This window comes from Octopus bimaculoides, chromosome 2 (assembly GCF_001194135.2).
Source record: "Octopus bimaculoides isolate UCB-OBI-ISO-001 chromosome 2, ASM119413v2, whole genome shotgun sequence".
Classification (NCBI taxonomy): Eukaryota; Metazoa; Mollusca; class Cephalopoda; order Octopoda; family Octopodidae; genus Octopus; species Octopus bimaculoides.
The window spans coordinates 50,060,373-50,075,098 of record NC_068982.1 but is presented as its reverse complement, the minus strand read 5'-3'; the positions used below and the strand labels follow the sequence as shown (position 1 = coordinate 50,075,098).

The window sequence follows — 14,726 nt, the reverse complement described above, 5'->3', positions numbered from 1 at the left end:
ATATATATATATATATATATATATAGGATGGGCTTCTTTCAGTCTCTGTCTACCAAATTCACTCACAAGGGTTTGGTTAACCAGAGGCTATAGTAGAAGACACTTGCCCAAGGTGCATTGCAGTGGGACTGAACCTGGAACCATGTGGTTGAAAAGCAAGATTCTTACCACAGAGCCACGCCAGCAATTGTCAATTTTAAAAAAATGTTATTTTTTACTGCATACATCACTCCCATCCCAATAGAATCTATTTCTTTATGGGATGACAGATGAAGGCCCAGTTTCCCAGACTGGAATCGATTTCTAGATTTTCTATTTCATACCATTTTTCTTTACTAGCACTAAAAGGAAATCTAGTGATATAGTCTAGGTATGGTGAACTGAAACAGATAAGCAAATCTATATGAAGACACAGTTCATTGCATAACACTTTCTGTGTGACCTAACAATCTTCACAGTGGATGTCATTCTGGCTGGAGAGTCATGTAGATCTCATTGTTGACATTCATCAACTTTTACCCTTTAGCATTCAGATTTCTCTATCAAATGTAATACCTATTTTATTCTCTTACTTGTTTTAGTCATTTGACTGCAGCCCTTAAAGGGTGTTAGTAAAAAAAAAAAATCAATCCCCCAGGACTTATTCTTTGTAAGCCTAGTAATTATTCTATGGTCCCTTTTGCTGAACCGCTAAGTTACAGGGACATAAACACACCATCGGTTGTCAACCAATGGCAGGGGGACAAGCACACACACACACGCATGACGGTCTACTTTCAGTTTCTGCCTACTAAATTTACTCACAAGGCTTTGGTTGGCCTGAAGCTATAGTGGAAGACATTTGCCCAAGGTGCCATGCAGTCGGACTGAACTCGGAACCATGTGGTTGGGAAACAAGCCTGTTACCACACCGCTACGCCCGTGCCTTTATTCACATTGTTTTGAAGTAATCATGTATTATCATAGTGTTCTGAGATTTTGATCACGTGATTGTTTATTTTCAGAACACTGTAGCATAGGTGTGTGATGTCAGAATCTAGCTAATTTGAACATAAAACAGGTAGAATATTTTGACTGGATGTGGCTGGTTTAAATGCTTAAGGGTTAAATTCCAACCAATTCTTAAAATACTATCCTTTATTTGGTGCTCCATCATGGCCATAACCTTAGGGCTGAAACATGTAAAAGATTAATCATTGACACAGATGTTTGTTTAGTGACATTTCCTCAAGAAACTTTCGGGAACAAAAGGGTTTGGGCTCCACCAGGTACATCTTCCAAAAGCATATTAAATATATGAAAAATCTGTTGGTCTTTATTATCTGCTGATCTGTCACAAAGGTCCTACTTTCTGAATGACAGGATGAAATTACATAGGGATTAAAACATATCTAGAGTTACTGTGCATGTTGAAGATCAGATTAAATTAACATTAAATGAATAGTAATCTAATGTTAATTAAAATTTCAGAGTTGCTGATATTTTGCTGTGACTAGATGGATTAATATTAGTTTTTGTCTTAACATTTTCCTCTCCTTATTGCAATGGTAATTCAAATTAAGTAGAATTTTTTAGGGGATAAATGTTTGACAAAATCCTTTGAGCAATGTAGGCTATGAGAAAAGATATTGTGTTAACTTACATAAGTTGTTTAATGATCCTAAAATATTTCAGGAAAAATTCCCCCAAATTGTGTTGTTACTGGCAGGCCAGAGTGGCAGTGGAATCAGATCTTATTTAGAGTTACTGCTTGTCTAAGAGGCTAACTCTGAACAGGAGCTGACTCAGACCATAACATGTTTAACCAATGCCAACATAAAATGCAGATGTAAAATGATGATAATGAGAAGGGATGAAGGACTACAACTTTAACATTTGACTAAAAGAATGCAAGAGGAGAATCACTACTAAATTTTTTGAAGTACTAAAATTATAGTATGTGTTTGAGAACATGACTTTTGAATACTTGTGTTCCATCATGTAAGATGATTTTCAACTGCAGCTTCTGATGGTGGAATGAAGTAAACTCTTATACAAAGTGTGGATCTTGGTACTAAATATAGAAAGATTGTATCTGGGCATAAAAACTGTTGGTTCTTGTGCATCTTTGATTCTCATACAGCAACTGCATAGTTTTAAGGCTTGTATGATAGAACTTGTATGTTTTGTAAAATATTGTTGTTACAGCTACTTATTCCTTGTCATGTAATCAACAAATTATAAATTTTCACAACAGCTTCAGGTTGACCAAGTGCAATGAAGATGGAACTTTTCTTCAGGGTTGAGTTGGTTGAGTACAACAAGTAAAGTGTGCAACCAAGATGCATACATAAATGAACATCAAGATGCTTTAGACTTGTTCCTTGTAAACTGTGGCTCTTTTGCCTGTTTTCAAATTATCTGTAACTTTAAATGACATTTCAAACTTCTGTGCAGCTCTGTCCATTACGAATGGTAGAGATAGGTTTTGCTCACACCAAATTAAAAATAGACATCTATTTTTCTTTCCCCCCTCATACTTAAAATGCCTCATTCAGAAGAAAGCATATTTTCTGTAACACATCTCACAGCAGATTTTCAGTTTGTATAATTGTAATTTTCAAAGAACTTTTATTCTGCCAGACAATCATTTGTAATACCAGTGAATATTTATTCACTGCTTTCCTATTTATCAGTGATAGCAAATTTTCTCTAAGCATGAAACTGGCTTTGAGTAACGCACTATTGACAATGTTCAACAAAGCAGAAATATAGCTAGCATTCTCACTATCTGTTACAGGGATGATTTTTGTCTCCCTCTAATATATATTATGTTTTTAAACACAACAAACACATCCATAAGAGATATTATCTCTGGGTGAATATAACATTAAATTTGCCTTCTATGATGTAATTAAATTAAGTTTGATATACAGATGACTATTTAAATTTAATACTGCTTCTGTTGTATATAACAGATTTTTAATCAGCTAGGTGGCTATTTGCAACACCAGTGCATATTTATTCATTATTTTCCTATATATCAGTGATGACAAATTTTCTCTAAAATGGCTTTCAGTACACTCTATTGACTCTGCTCAGCAAGGCAGAAATGTATCTAGCTTTCTGACTATCTGCTGCTGGAACAATTTTCATCTCCCTCCAATATATATTGTGCATTTAAACACAGCATATCCATAAGGGATGTTATTTATGGATGAATACTGCTGTACTGTAAATCATGATGTATTTATATCAAGTCAGGTATGTAAATGGCCATTTAAAAGTATATTTAAACAATTAGTAATCATAATAAGATTCAACATAGGATTACTTTCGAAAGCATAAGATTAGCAGCACTTTAATAATTAAGACTTGGAGAGGGCATTGAAGATGAAAAACAATATTCAGTAGATAGACTGAGGTATTTTTGAAAGAATACATGGGAGACTAACGACTAAATGGTTAAAGATTAAAATACTATTGTGAAACAGTAACATCTAAGAAAAGCTGTGATAGTCTGTGTCTACAAAGAGCAAACAAGAAAAATTTACAAAAGAGAATAAGTTAATTTGCCATGAAGTCCAATGTCTTGATAATGTTCTTCATTGGATGAGAAATTACAAGTACTAAATTATATAGATACAATTACAAACTAATTGTATACAGTGCTTAGGTGCAATACAATTCATCAGAAAAAGTAATCAAAACTGTATAAACAGTAAACAGAATATGTACAGAAAGTGAACAGTAAATAAGTTGTAAAAAAAAAAAATGTGTGTTGGGGACATCAGGTGATTGTTGGTGAATTTCAGGAAGCATGGAAGTTTTGAAGGTTCTATTGCTTCAATAGCTAACAACTAATGCAAGTAGTTTATTCCATACTTCAGCAATTCTGAGCGCGAAAAAACGTTTGCGAAAGTCATGAGTGCTATGTTGTTCTTTTGATTTTGTAAGCCTGTCCACAAGTTGTTTGAGCAGAAGAGTGGGAGATTAAAGAATTGATTGTTGCTGTTATTCCATTAATGTATGAAGTATCATGGTTTTGTAATGTAGAAAGAACTGAAGAGGTATAATTCTGTTTGTGTCTCAAGGCAAGAGACTTATTTTTTTTGCCTTCATCTATATAATGAAAAGAGATCAGTCTTTCATTTCACATTAGAGATATTGGCAGTAAAAAAAAAAAATCCTGCTTAATGATATATCAAATGTGTACCAAAAGAACAAGGTTATGAATGAGATAGTATTTTGCAAAGAACTACCTCCTTAAAACCAGCTATAATGAACTTGTAATAAAGTTCTTAACAACTCAAGAGAAATTTACACAAAACATTTAATTTGTAATGAAGTCAAAGGAGCTGATTAATCAAAGAAGCTTTCTCGATATACCAACTCATGTGATTTTTGCTTATCACTTCACATTACGTTTTCATGATACAAACAGAAAAGCCAATAAGAGAGCATCTTCGTGGTCATTGGTCCTGCTAGAAATAGCAGTCAAATTTCCATTAAATCAGAGCTCATAATAGATTATGTAGTTATAGATAACTATGCTTGCGATAAAAGATTATGTTGATCTAAGCCGTTTTAATGAAAGCCGAATGCAGCGACACAACAAATACAAGGGAAGCAATCTAAGAAAAACGAGTTGCTTCCCTTGCATTTCAAGGGCAGAAATACGAGTAAATTGGGCAAAATAAGAAAATTTTGGAAATAATTCGGTTGTCTTCGCTGTTCCTGCAAGTACCAGTGAGAAAGAAAAAATTATGGATTAATATTTTTCAAATGAATGCATCTAAGTTTTCTTAGGACTACATTTTTCCACGTGAAGTAATGTATAAAATGTACTGTACAAGATATGCAGTTTCTTTTCTTTTTTTTTTTAAACAAAAAAACTACATTTTAAATTTCACAGTTGATTAGATGAGAAGAGTAATATGATGTTTAAGTGATTAAACATCGAATAAGATATCATTAATAAAGCTGTTAGAAATAATTTTTGATGTAATATTTCCATGAGTAATGCTTCTGTCTCCTTTCTAGGAGTTGATGAAAATCTATGCCACTAGTGAGAGTATGCCAATAATAAAGGACAAATACCTTTTTTTTTTAAAAATTAATCTATACTTTGTAAGGTTAACTTATCACCACAAGGTTTTGTTCTTGTAGCAGTAGGGTGGCTCATGTGCTGCAATGATCCTGAAAGCTATGCGAGCATCTTGTAAGGCCTCCCATGCTGGACAAGTCAAAGGATAGAAACGACACTAATAAAGACCACCTCTTCACCATCGTCATTTAACGTCCATTTTTCAGGCTGGCATGGGTTGGACGGTTTTACAGCAGCAGGTCAGTAGGAAATCTGTCCAGGCTCCACCACAAGGTTTTGTTCTTGTTGCAGTATGGTGGCTCATGTGCTGTGATGATCCTGAAAGCTATGCTAGTGGACTGAGTGCAAGCTTTTGGTAGGGTTAGACAGGTCAAAGGATAGAGGCCAGACTAATAAAGACCACCTCTTCATCATCATCAACGTTTGATGTCCGTTTTCTATGTTGGACAGTTTGGTAGCTGGCCAAGCTCCAATTGCTTGTTTTAGCATGGTTTCTATAGCTGGATGCCCTTCTCAATGCCAACCATTTCACAGAGTAATCTGGGTGCTTTTAATGAGCTACTAGTATGGGTGTGTATGACATGGCACTGGCGCGAGTGTATCATTTTATGTGAGCCAACACCCCTACCTAATAAAAAGCAAAGTCACAGAAGCGTTGATAATGATGACCTATTCAAAAGCAATAAGACCTGGGAGAGGAAGACCTTCCCTCAGGGAAATGTATGACACGGTGAAGCAAAATCTGAAAAGAAACTGCAAGAAAGTGGAGCCCCAACTGGAGAGAAGTGGAGAAGATTGGAGAAAAGTTGTCAATGGCTTATGCTTCTTAGGAAGTAAACGGTTTAGGCAAGTCAGAAGTAAGATTGACTTAAACTCTAATATTCTGCAATAAATAAATTCTATTACAGATGTATTTAAATGTACTTACTGCTTCCATTAGAAAAAGAGCTTCTTCAGGGTATAGCCATCTTCTCTTTTCATCAACAAATCCCATTGTAAACCAGAATTTTCTCTGAAATCACAAGAAAAACCCAGCAAAACTTGAATATTAACCTCATAAATAGCTAATTTCCACATAAATTTAATTTAAATCATCATCATGATCATCATTTAGCATTCATTTTCCGTGCAGGCAGGGGTTGGAAGGTTTGACAGGATCTGGCAAGCTGCAGGGCTGTGCTGAGTTCCAGTGTCAGCTTTGGCATGGTTTCTTTGATTGGATGCCCTTCTTAAAACCAACCACTTTACAGTGTATACTAAGTGATTTTTCTTTCATGCATTCTGCAGTAGAGAGGTCACAAAAGTAAATTGCAAAACAGAAAAGAACAGGAAAGAGAAATGCTCACATGACTAAAAGGGGGCTAGTATTAAGAAAGGAGAGGTAGCTTTATGCCAGATGATGAAAGGCTAAACTATGATAGAAGTACAAGAAAAAGCATCTTGATGTACAGGAGATACAATGCTATCCCATATTATAAAAAGAGGAGATATATGGCTACCTTACATTATAAGGCTGAATAGTAATAATTGGGAAGACAAAGATACAGATGGTAGTGATGGGGGCCAAGGCAAACTCTCAAAGTAGATGAGCAAAAGAATGGATATGGTTGCACGTATAGAAAACATCATTGAAGGAATTCAATTTACTTTTCATTTAATAATAATCGACAATAATATTTAATCACAAATAGCAAGGCAGCAAGCTGGCAGAATAGTTAACATGCCAAACAAAATGCTTAGTAGTATTAAATCCGTCTTTAAGTTCCATGTTCAAGTTCTGCCAAGACTGACTTTCCCTTTTATCCTTTCGGAGTCAATAAAATAAGTATCAGATGATCAGTGAAGGGACCACTTAAAAACATCCAGTCCACACTGTCAAGTGATTGGCATTTGGAAGGGCATCCAACTGTAAAAACCACGCCAAAATGGACCTCGCCTGTGCTGGTGCCATATAAAAAGCACTCAGCCCACTCTGCAGGGTGGTTGGTGTTATGAAGGGCATCCAGCCATAAAAGCCATGCCAGACACAGAAGTATGGTGCAATCTTCTGCCTGGCCAGCTCCTGTCAAACTGTCCAACCCATGCCAGCATGGAAGAAAGATGTTAAACAACGATGATGAGAATCATTACCCCTGAAATTGATGGCCTTGTGCCAAAATTTGAAATCAACATTTGATCACAAATATGAAAATGATATGAGTGTTGAATCAATAATACTAAAGCCAGCCTTGAATTAAAACCGGAGTTAAATAAGGCCAGAATTTCAACTTTCCTAGCTTCAGTACTTTTGGCATACCAGAACAATAATTGAAGCAAATGACACCAACTAAGAAAAATAAAAAGTGGTATCTAAATTTGGGAGAGTGGGATGTTGGATGGAAAGATTGATGGCACAGTGCATAAATAATAATGTAATACTTACAGTATCACTTTTATATTCCACCAAATTCTTTTCTCTGTTCAATTCTCCAATTAAAATACTTCCCCTATAATGAGAAAAAAAATTAATGGAGTTTTATTAATATCAATACAAAAGGAGAAAAAAAAACAACAACAACAGTACATGCTTTCAAAATAAATATAATGTAATACTAGAATATGTAGACTGAAAGAAGCCTAATTGAGCAGATCTTTGGTCAAAGGCATTTCACAATTATTATCTTGTCCTTTTTCCATTCACAGTTTTTACCTGACTACATTACCAGATGTTCCCTTTCTTTTTTAAATAAGTTTCAGAGTTGTTTAAGGAAGAGATGGTTGCCATTTCTAGCTATGGTGAGTGACCAGATAGAAATTTGCACATTCATGCAAGATGGTTAAAGGATTTAATACAGAAACCAATGAAGATGGTTTCTGTATTAAAGTTTCTAACCATAGCCATAAAGCCAGAATTTTCAAGAACAGTCAACTGAATTAATTTCCTGTATATTACTGGTTGCATAGGCGGCATCGTCTGTTCACTTTTCCATGCTTGCATGGGTTAGATGGAATTTGTTGAGGCAGATTTCTACAGCTGGATGCCCTTCCTGTCACTGACCCTCACCTGCTTCCAAGAAATGTGATATTTTCTCAGACATGTTTTTCATGGATTGGAAACAAACAACATTGTTTGTATGATGGTGATGCTCATTCATAGCCATTACATGATGTCAAGGCAAGGGTACACAAACACACAAGCACATGCACACACAAACGCATGCATGCACACACACACGCACACATGACAAAGGATAGAAACAATCGTCAATTTGCTGTGTTCACAAGACCAATAAGTAAAAAGGGAGGCCATAAAGGCTTGTTTTTTATGACTATGGCCCACAATCCAACACACACACACACAATCTGTTCCCTGACAAACCTCTCCCCACACAACCCATTACCAATCTTCCAACACCTTCCTTCTACCCCCAATCGGATTTACCACCCATTCTATTCTCTTCCCCTCTTTCTCTCAATCTCCGTCATGGACCTCCTTGCATACATTTTGTCCTGGTTGAATCTCTTCCTCACAACATATCCACCAAATACCTACCTCCTTCTATCTATGCCCACTCACTGCATTCCTTCCACCCTTCATATCTCTCTCTCTCTCTCCACAATCTCTCAAACTTACCCACCCATCCACCCACCAACTCTCTCCAATCCCAGGTCCATTTCACTATATACATTTCCTTGAGTCTTGGATGTAACCTCCCACCTACCACTGTCTCATCTTCACCATCTTCTCTCCTTTCTCCCTCTTTGCCTGAAGTAGTCATGTTTCTTCTCTACTGCAAAACATCTTTTTCTGTTTTTCAATGAAGGCAAAAGGGTAAAGAACCCTTTTGATCATGAAGGACCATAGGATTGCACCTAGAAAGTTCCCCTCTTAGGAACAAATCCGGACAAGATTGTTTATGGAAGACCAGCCATCACCCATGCATACCAGCCTCCCCTCTCCATGCCATCAATCTTATCCAAGGGAAAGGTAAAGGCCAATACAGCTTGGCACCAGTTGTAGGATCTTTGTAAACAAGAGCCTTGTTCGTCCTACAGTGTTGACCAACTACGACTGAGCAGACAATATTTATCTTTATTTTGCAAATAGGAATTGTTGTTTCATTTCTGATCCTGATCTCTGGAATCTTAAAGTTTACTACGCTAAAAACTTATTCAATTGTAGCAAAGCAGAAACGAAAATGACTTACAATCTATCTATCCTCTGTTCAGCAAATAATGTTTCTCTGGTGGAATATAGCATGTCAAGTTTCTTTCCTTGAAGCCATGATCCATCTGGTTGGAAATCTTTGGTGCCACCTTTCACTGGAATAGTCTTGTCAGCTGTTTTGAATTGATGCACCAACTGTTCAGCACTGGGGAAAAGATTACATGTTTATATATTAACATTACATATTTATACACTTCATTAGTTGAGTCATCTTCAAATAAATAATTTAAATCAAACAAATCAGACACTTGTATGGCATCATTAGTACTTAGCATTTAAACTGGCCATATTCAGCCCAAATATTCTATTTTATTTTCAGAATGCTTTATCCAGTTTCTCACATCTATCCTATAATATCATTTTAAAGATAAATAATCACATCACTGAAATATCAAGGCTACAAGATAAAATGCATGATTAATTCAAGACAATGTGCATAAATAAGCATTACATTTGACAGAGTAATCTGAATGCTAAAGGGTTTAACCAACCAAATCCAGCTTCTCACACCTATTCTACAATGTCATTTTGACAATAAACAATCACATAATTGAGATCTCAAAGCTACGAGATAAAACATGATTAATTCAAAACTATGTGCATAAATAAGCATTACATTTGACAGAGCAATCTGAATGCTAATGGGATTAGTCAACCAAATCCCATGCATAAATAAGCCTCATATTTGACAAAGTAATCTGGAATGCTAAAGGGTTAATTACAATCGCTGAGACTGACATAAAGTTGGATAATTGACTGAAGTTGAGGTCATATCAAACCAAAATATTCTACATGTTTTATGTTTGAACCAGGTAGACCTAACCTCTCACACCTATCTTACAATGTCATTCTAAAATTAAACAATCACATCTAAGAAATCTTGAAGCTACAAGTTTCTTTTATTCCTTAATTTGTTTCAGTCACTTGACTGTGGCCTGCTGGAACATTACCTTTAGCCTAACAAATCGACCCCAGGACTTATTCTTTGTAAGCCTAGTACTTATTCTATTGGTCTTCTTTGCCGAACTACTAAGTTATGGGGATGTAAACACATCAACAACGGTTGTCAAGCAATGGTAGGAGGGCAAACACGGACACACACACACACACACACATATATATATATATATATATATGATGGGCTTCTTTCAGTTTCCGTCTACCAAACCTACTCATAAGGCTTTGGTCAGCGCAAGGTTATTGTAGAAAACACTTGCCCAAGGTGCCACGCAGTGGGACTGAAACCGGAACCATGTGGTTGGTAAGCAAGCTACTTACCACACAGCCACTTCTGCATGATCAATTCAAATCAATGTGAATGAATAAGCATTACATTTGACAAAGTATTCAGAGTGCCAAAGAGTTAACTACTGTGGGCATGTCTTGCTCAAATTTCTACAAGTGCAAGTGTGACTGTGATTAAGAAGTTCACTTTGCAACCACATGGTTTTCAGTTCAGTCCCACTGCATGGCACCTGGGCCAACCAATGCCTTGTGAATGTAATGTCTTATTTTCCTTGTATGTATATATATATATTTATATTACTTACTGACACTCCATAAGTTATGATGATGAGGGTTCCAAATGATCCAATCAATGGAATAGCCTGCTTGTGAAATAATTGTGCAAGTGGCTGAGAACTCCACAGACTCTGCTCAGCTGGCAAAAATGAGCAGTACTTGTATTTCAATGTGCCAACTTTGTCACATACAGAACCATGTTGAATCTCCCTGAGAATTATGTTAAGGGTACACATGTCTGTGAAGTACTCAGATATATGTATGTGTGTGTGTGTGTATATATATATATATATATATATATATATATATATATAAATTAGCCTTAGGAAGGGCACACAACCATAGACACCTTGCCAAATCAGATTGGAGTCTGGTGCAGCCTTCCAGCTTGCCAGCCCTGCTCAAACTGTCCACCCCATGCAAGCATGGGCAATGGACGATAAATGATGACGATGACACACACATGCAAACACAAACGTGTGGGTTTCACCATTTCATAACTGGTGTTGTTTTGTTTACATCTTTGATAATTTAGCAGTTGAGCAAATGGAGACCAAACAGAACAAGCACCAAATTTCAAAATAAGCATTAGGAATGACTTCAGGCAGTTATTATGATTATTTTGCTTTGTAAGAGGAAGAAAGTGCAGCACCATGGGCCTTTCCAGGTCTTCCAAAACCGGTGGGAAGAAAAGAAGTTATTCTCCGACTAGGACTCTAAGCTAAACGTTTGCAACATAGTAGACTAAGCTAAAAAATCTCAGTTTAAAACTGCAACCAAGAACAAGAACAACTTTCTTGATGGGCTTCGTCCATCACAGTTTATGACAACCAAATTTCACTGGTAAAACTTTGATCAAACCTGAAGGATTGACAAAAGAATGTATGTTCATAGGCATGGACTGAATCTAAAACCATGTAGATGTAAAGTAAACTTCTTAACTACAGAGCCATGCTTGCGCCCAGTACATGACTATTCAAGCTATTGAACACATTTTGCTTCTCTAAAGAACTGATACATAAAAAAAATATTTTGCCTTACTTTCCATGTGAAGAAACTCTTTGGAAGAGCAAATGGAAATAAATGAGCAATGTAGTAACTAGTGGATACAAGAGAGATAACTGTGTTGATTCAGTCAGTTACAACTGATTGATGATTTAAGTGAAGTAAATGGTGTTAAGCTGGGTGGTAGAAAGTAAATGGAGGGGAAGAAGAGGAAGGATGGTTGTAAGGCTGGAAATGCAAACTTGGCAAAGCCATGCACAAAAAATGGTAAGCTGTTTATACTGTTGTTGTTGATGGGGATTTTAAGTGAAAGTTCATTATATTTGACAAAAATAAGTGATACTAAAGATTTATTTAACAATAACAAAAACAGTTCACAAATTGAAAGAAAAATTTTACAAATGCTATAATTTCAATTTTCAATTGCTGAATCTATAACATTCTACAGTAGACACCATACTTGATTTTAAAGCTTTATTATCCATCTCTTTCTACTTCCATAAATTTGGTTTGTGACATCCGACACATTTCATGTAGACAAATCAGGAAAGATTAGAAAAATGTAAATATTTTATAGATATATACACATGGAGCAGAGCAAAGAAATATCAAGAATCATTTATGAAAATTGTGAACAACAGCTGTAAAGTTAAAAGTAGATGAACTATATATTAATCTTATAATGTGTTGTGTTCCGTGCAAGGCACATAACTCTTCTTTCTTCTGACAAAAGACAAATTTCACACGAACTTCATAACAGAAAGGTGAGCAGCAGAAACAACAATTACTGCATGAAAAGTAATTCCACGAACACAAGATGTAAAACAGCTGCATTAACCTTTTAGAGTCAAAGTCTACTGATGCTTCTTCAGTATTGAAATGAACCAGTTTTACAATATACAAGGAGAATGTGTTATTTAAAATAGTTGAGTTTCAATAGAAAAAGGAAAAGTATATGGTTGAAGAGATTATCAATGTTCTTTCTAGCTCCAGAATGGTGTGCCAACACAATAGAAAGTACACAAACAAACTCTAATAAAAACCTGAAGCATCAAAATATTAACCATTAATGAAATGTGTAGCTAAAATCAAACAGACAAAAATAAATCGCAGTAGTAGATTACAGTAAAAAGCTTAACATTATTCCCTCCCTAAAGTATTCAGAATCATGAACAAATCACACTCAAACACTCACCAACAAGTGAATATCTTACTAATTATAAGTTTATAATATACCAGGAGTCTTTTTCTTTTTTTTATATGTGCTTCTTCAACATCATTCCTATTTAAATACAGTTATGACAGTACTTGCATTGCTTCACTTTGTAGGCAAATATCAGCCCTTTTATCCATACACTCCTGGTCTAGAACTGCATCATATTGGAACTGAAACTTTGCCCACACTTTCCTCAACAAAATATTAACCCACAATACAAAATGAACAGTAACTACTATTCTAACAGGCAAAAAAAAAAAAAAAAAAAGACTATCAAAACTTTTTGTCTCAGAATCCCTGAATTTATTTCTTAGATTTACCAACAAAATGTAATGGTAATGATGGATTTCAAGAAAACTTAAAATTTGTCTTTTCAATGTCCAAGTTGACAGTAATATTCCAACAGCAAAAAGGCTTGGAAGTTTGTCTTCTCTCACTTGTACTATGTTATGGCTTTGAGTAAACTATTTAACTCTCATTGATTGATTCCACTTAATCCTTGGGAATGTACCAGATATCATAGTTCACTGTTGTGAAGAATAGTAGCACTGTTGATTTGATGAGTGTTTTGTTGACTTGCAGTATTGAGTTCAATTCCTCCTCCTCCTCATCGTTTAACATCTGCTTTCAATGCTGGCATGGGTTGGATGGTTTGATTGAGGCCTGGCAAGCCAGTGGGTTGCACCAAGCTCCAATCTGATCTGCCAATATTTCTACAACTGGATGCCGTTCCTAACGCCAATCACTCCGAGAGTGTAGTGGGTGCTAATCAGGGGGCACTAGCATTGACCACATTCAGATGGTGCATTTTTTGTGCCACCGGCATGGAAGCCAGTCAGGTGACACTGGCCATGGTTACGATTTCGATTTTACTTGACTCAACGGGTCTTCTCAAGCATATCATATCGCCTGATGCTTCTAGTGTACCTTTGAATGGGCTGGTCATGCAACACTGGCATCGGCCATGCTGGATCTTCTCAATCACAGTATATATCCAAAGGTCTCGGTCTCTTGTCATTGCCTCTGTAAGGTCCAATGCTCGAAGGTCATGCTTCACCACCTCATCCCATGTCTTCCTGGATCTACCTCTTCCACTGTTGGGGTGTGGCACTTCCTCACACAACTATCCTCATCCACACATAACACATGACCATGCCAGTACAGTCGTCTCTCTTGCACACCACATTTGATGCTTCTTATGTCTAACTTTTCTCTCAGGGTGCTTACACTCTGTCTGACATTAGACATCCAGTGGATCATACTAGCTTAATTTCTTTCAATAGTAAGCATATCCTCAGCAGTCATGGCCCATGTTTCACTGTCAAGTAGCATGGCAGTTCGTACACATGTATCATACAGTCTACCTTTTCCCCTGAGCGAGAGGCCCTTAGTTGCCAGCAGAGGTAAGAGCTCTCTGAACTTTGCCCAGGCTATTCTTATTCTAGCAGCTATGCTCTCAGAGCATCCACCCCCACTACAGACTTGGTCGCCTAGGTAGCGGAAGCTATCAACTACTTCTAGATTTTCCTCCAGGCATTTCATGGAATCTGTTTACTGTGCATTGTTGGTGTTTATTGTCGCTGAGCATCTGCTGCACACGAAAGCTATCTTCCCAGTTAATCTTCCTTTGATGTTGCTGCACCTCTTATGTGTCCATAGCTTACACTGGGTACATCTTATAGAGTTTCTAC

General features: G+C 36.4%; 1 protein-coding gene across 2 annotated transcripts in view; it reads right to left on the bottom strand.

Moving 5' to 3' along the window:
• Positions 1 to 14,726, bottom strand: part of LOC106871309 (tRNA-splicing endonuclease subunit Sen54) — a 105,636-nt gene that overhangs the window by 88,462 nt on the left and 2,448 nt on the right. For both annotated transcript variants that reach the window (XM_052977042.1, XM_052977034.1), the window contains exons 2-4: positions 9,274 to 9,438; positions 7,509 to 7,572; positions 6,015 to 6,098 (exon numbers count right to left, since the gene is read on the bottom strand). In XM_052977042.1, coding sequence (XP_052833002.1) covers positions 6,015 to 6,098; positions 7,509 to 7,572; positions 9,274 to 9,438 — 313 coding nt within the window. The remainder of the gene's footprint in view (positions 1 to 6,014; positions 6,099 to 7,508; positions 7,573 to 9,273; positions 9,439 to 14,726) is intronic.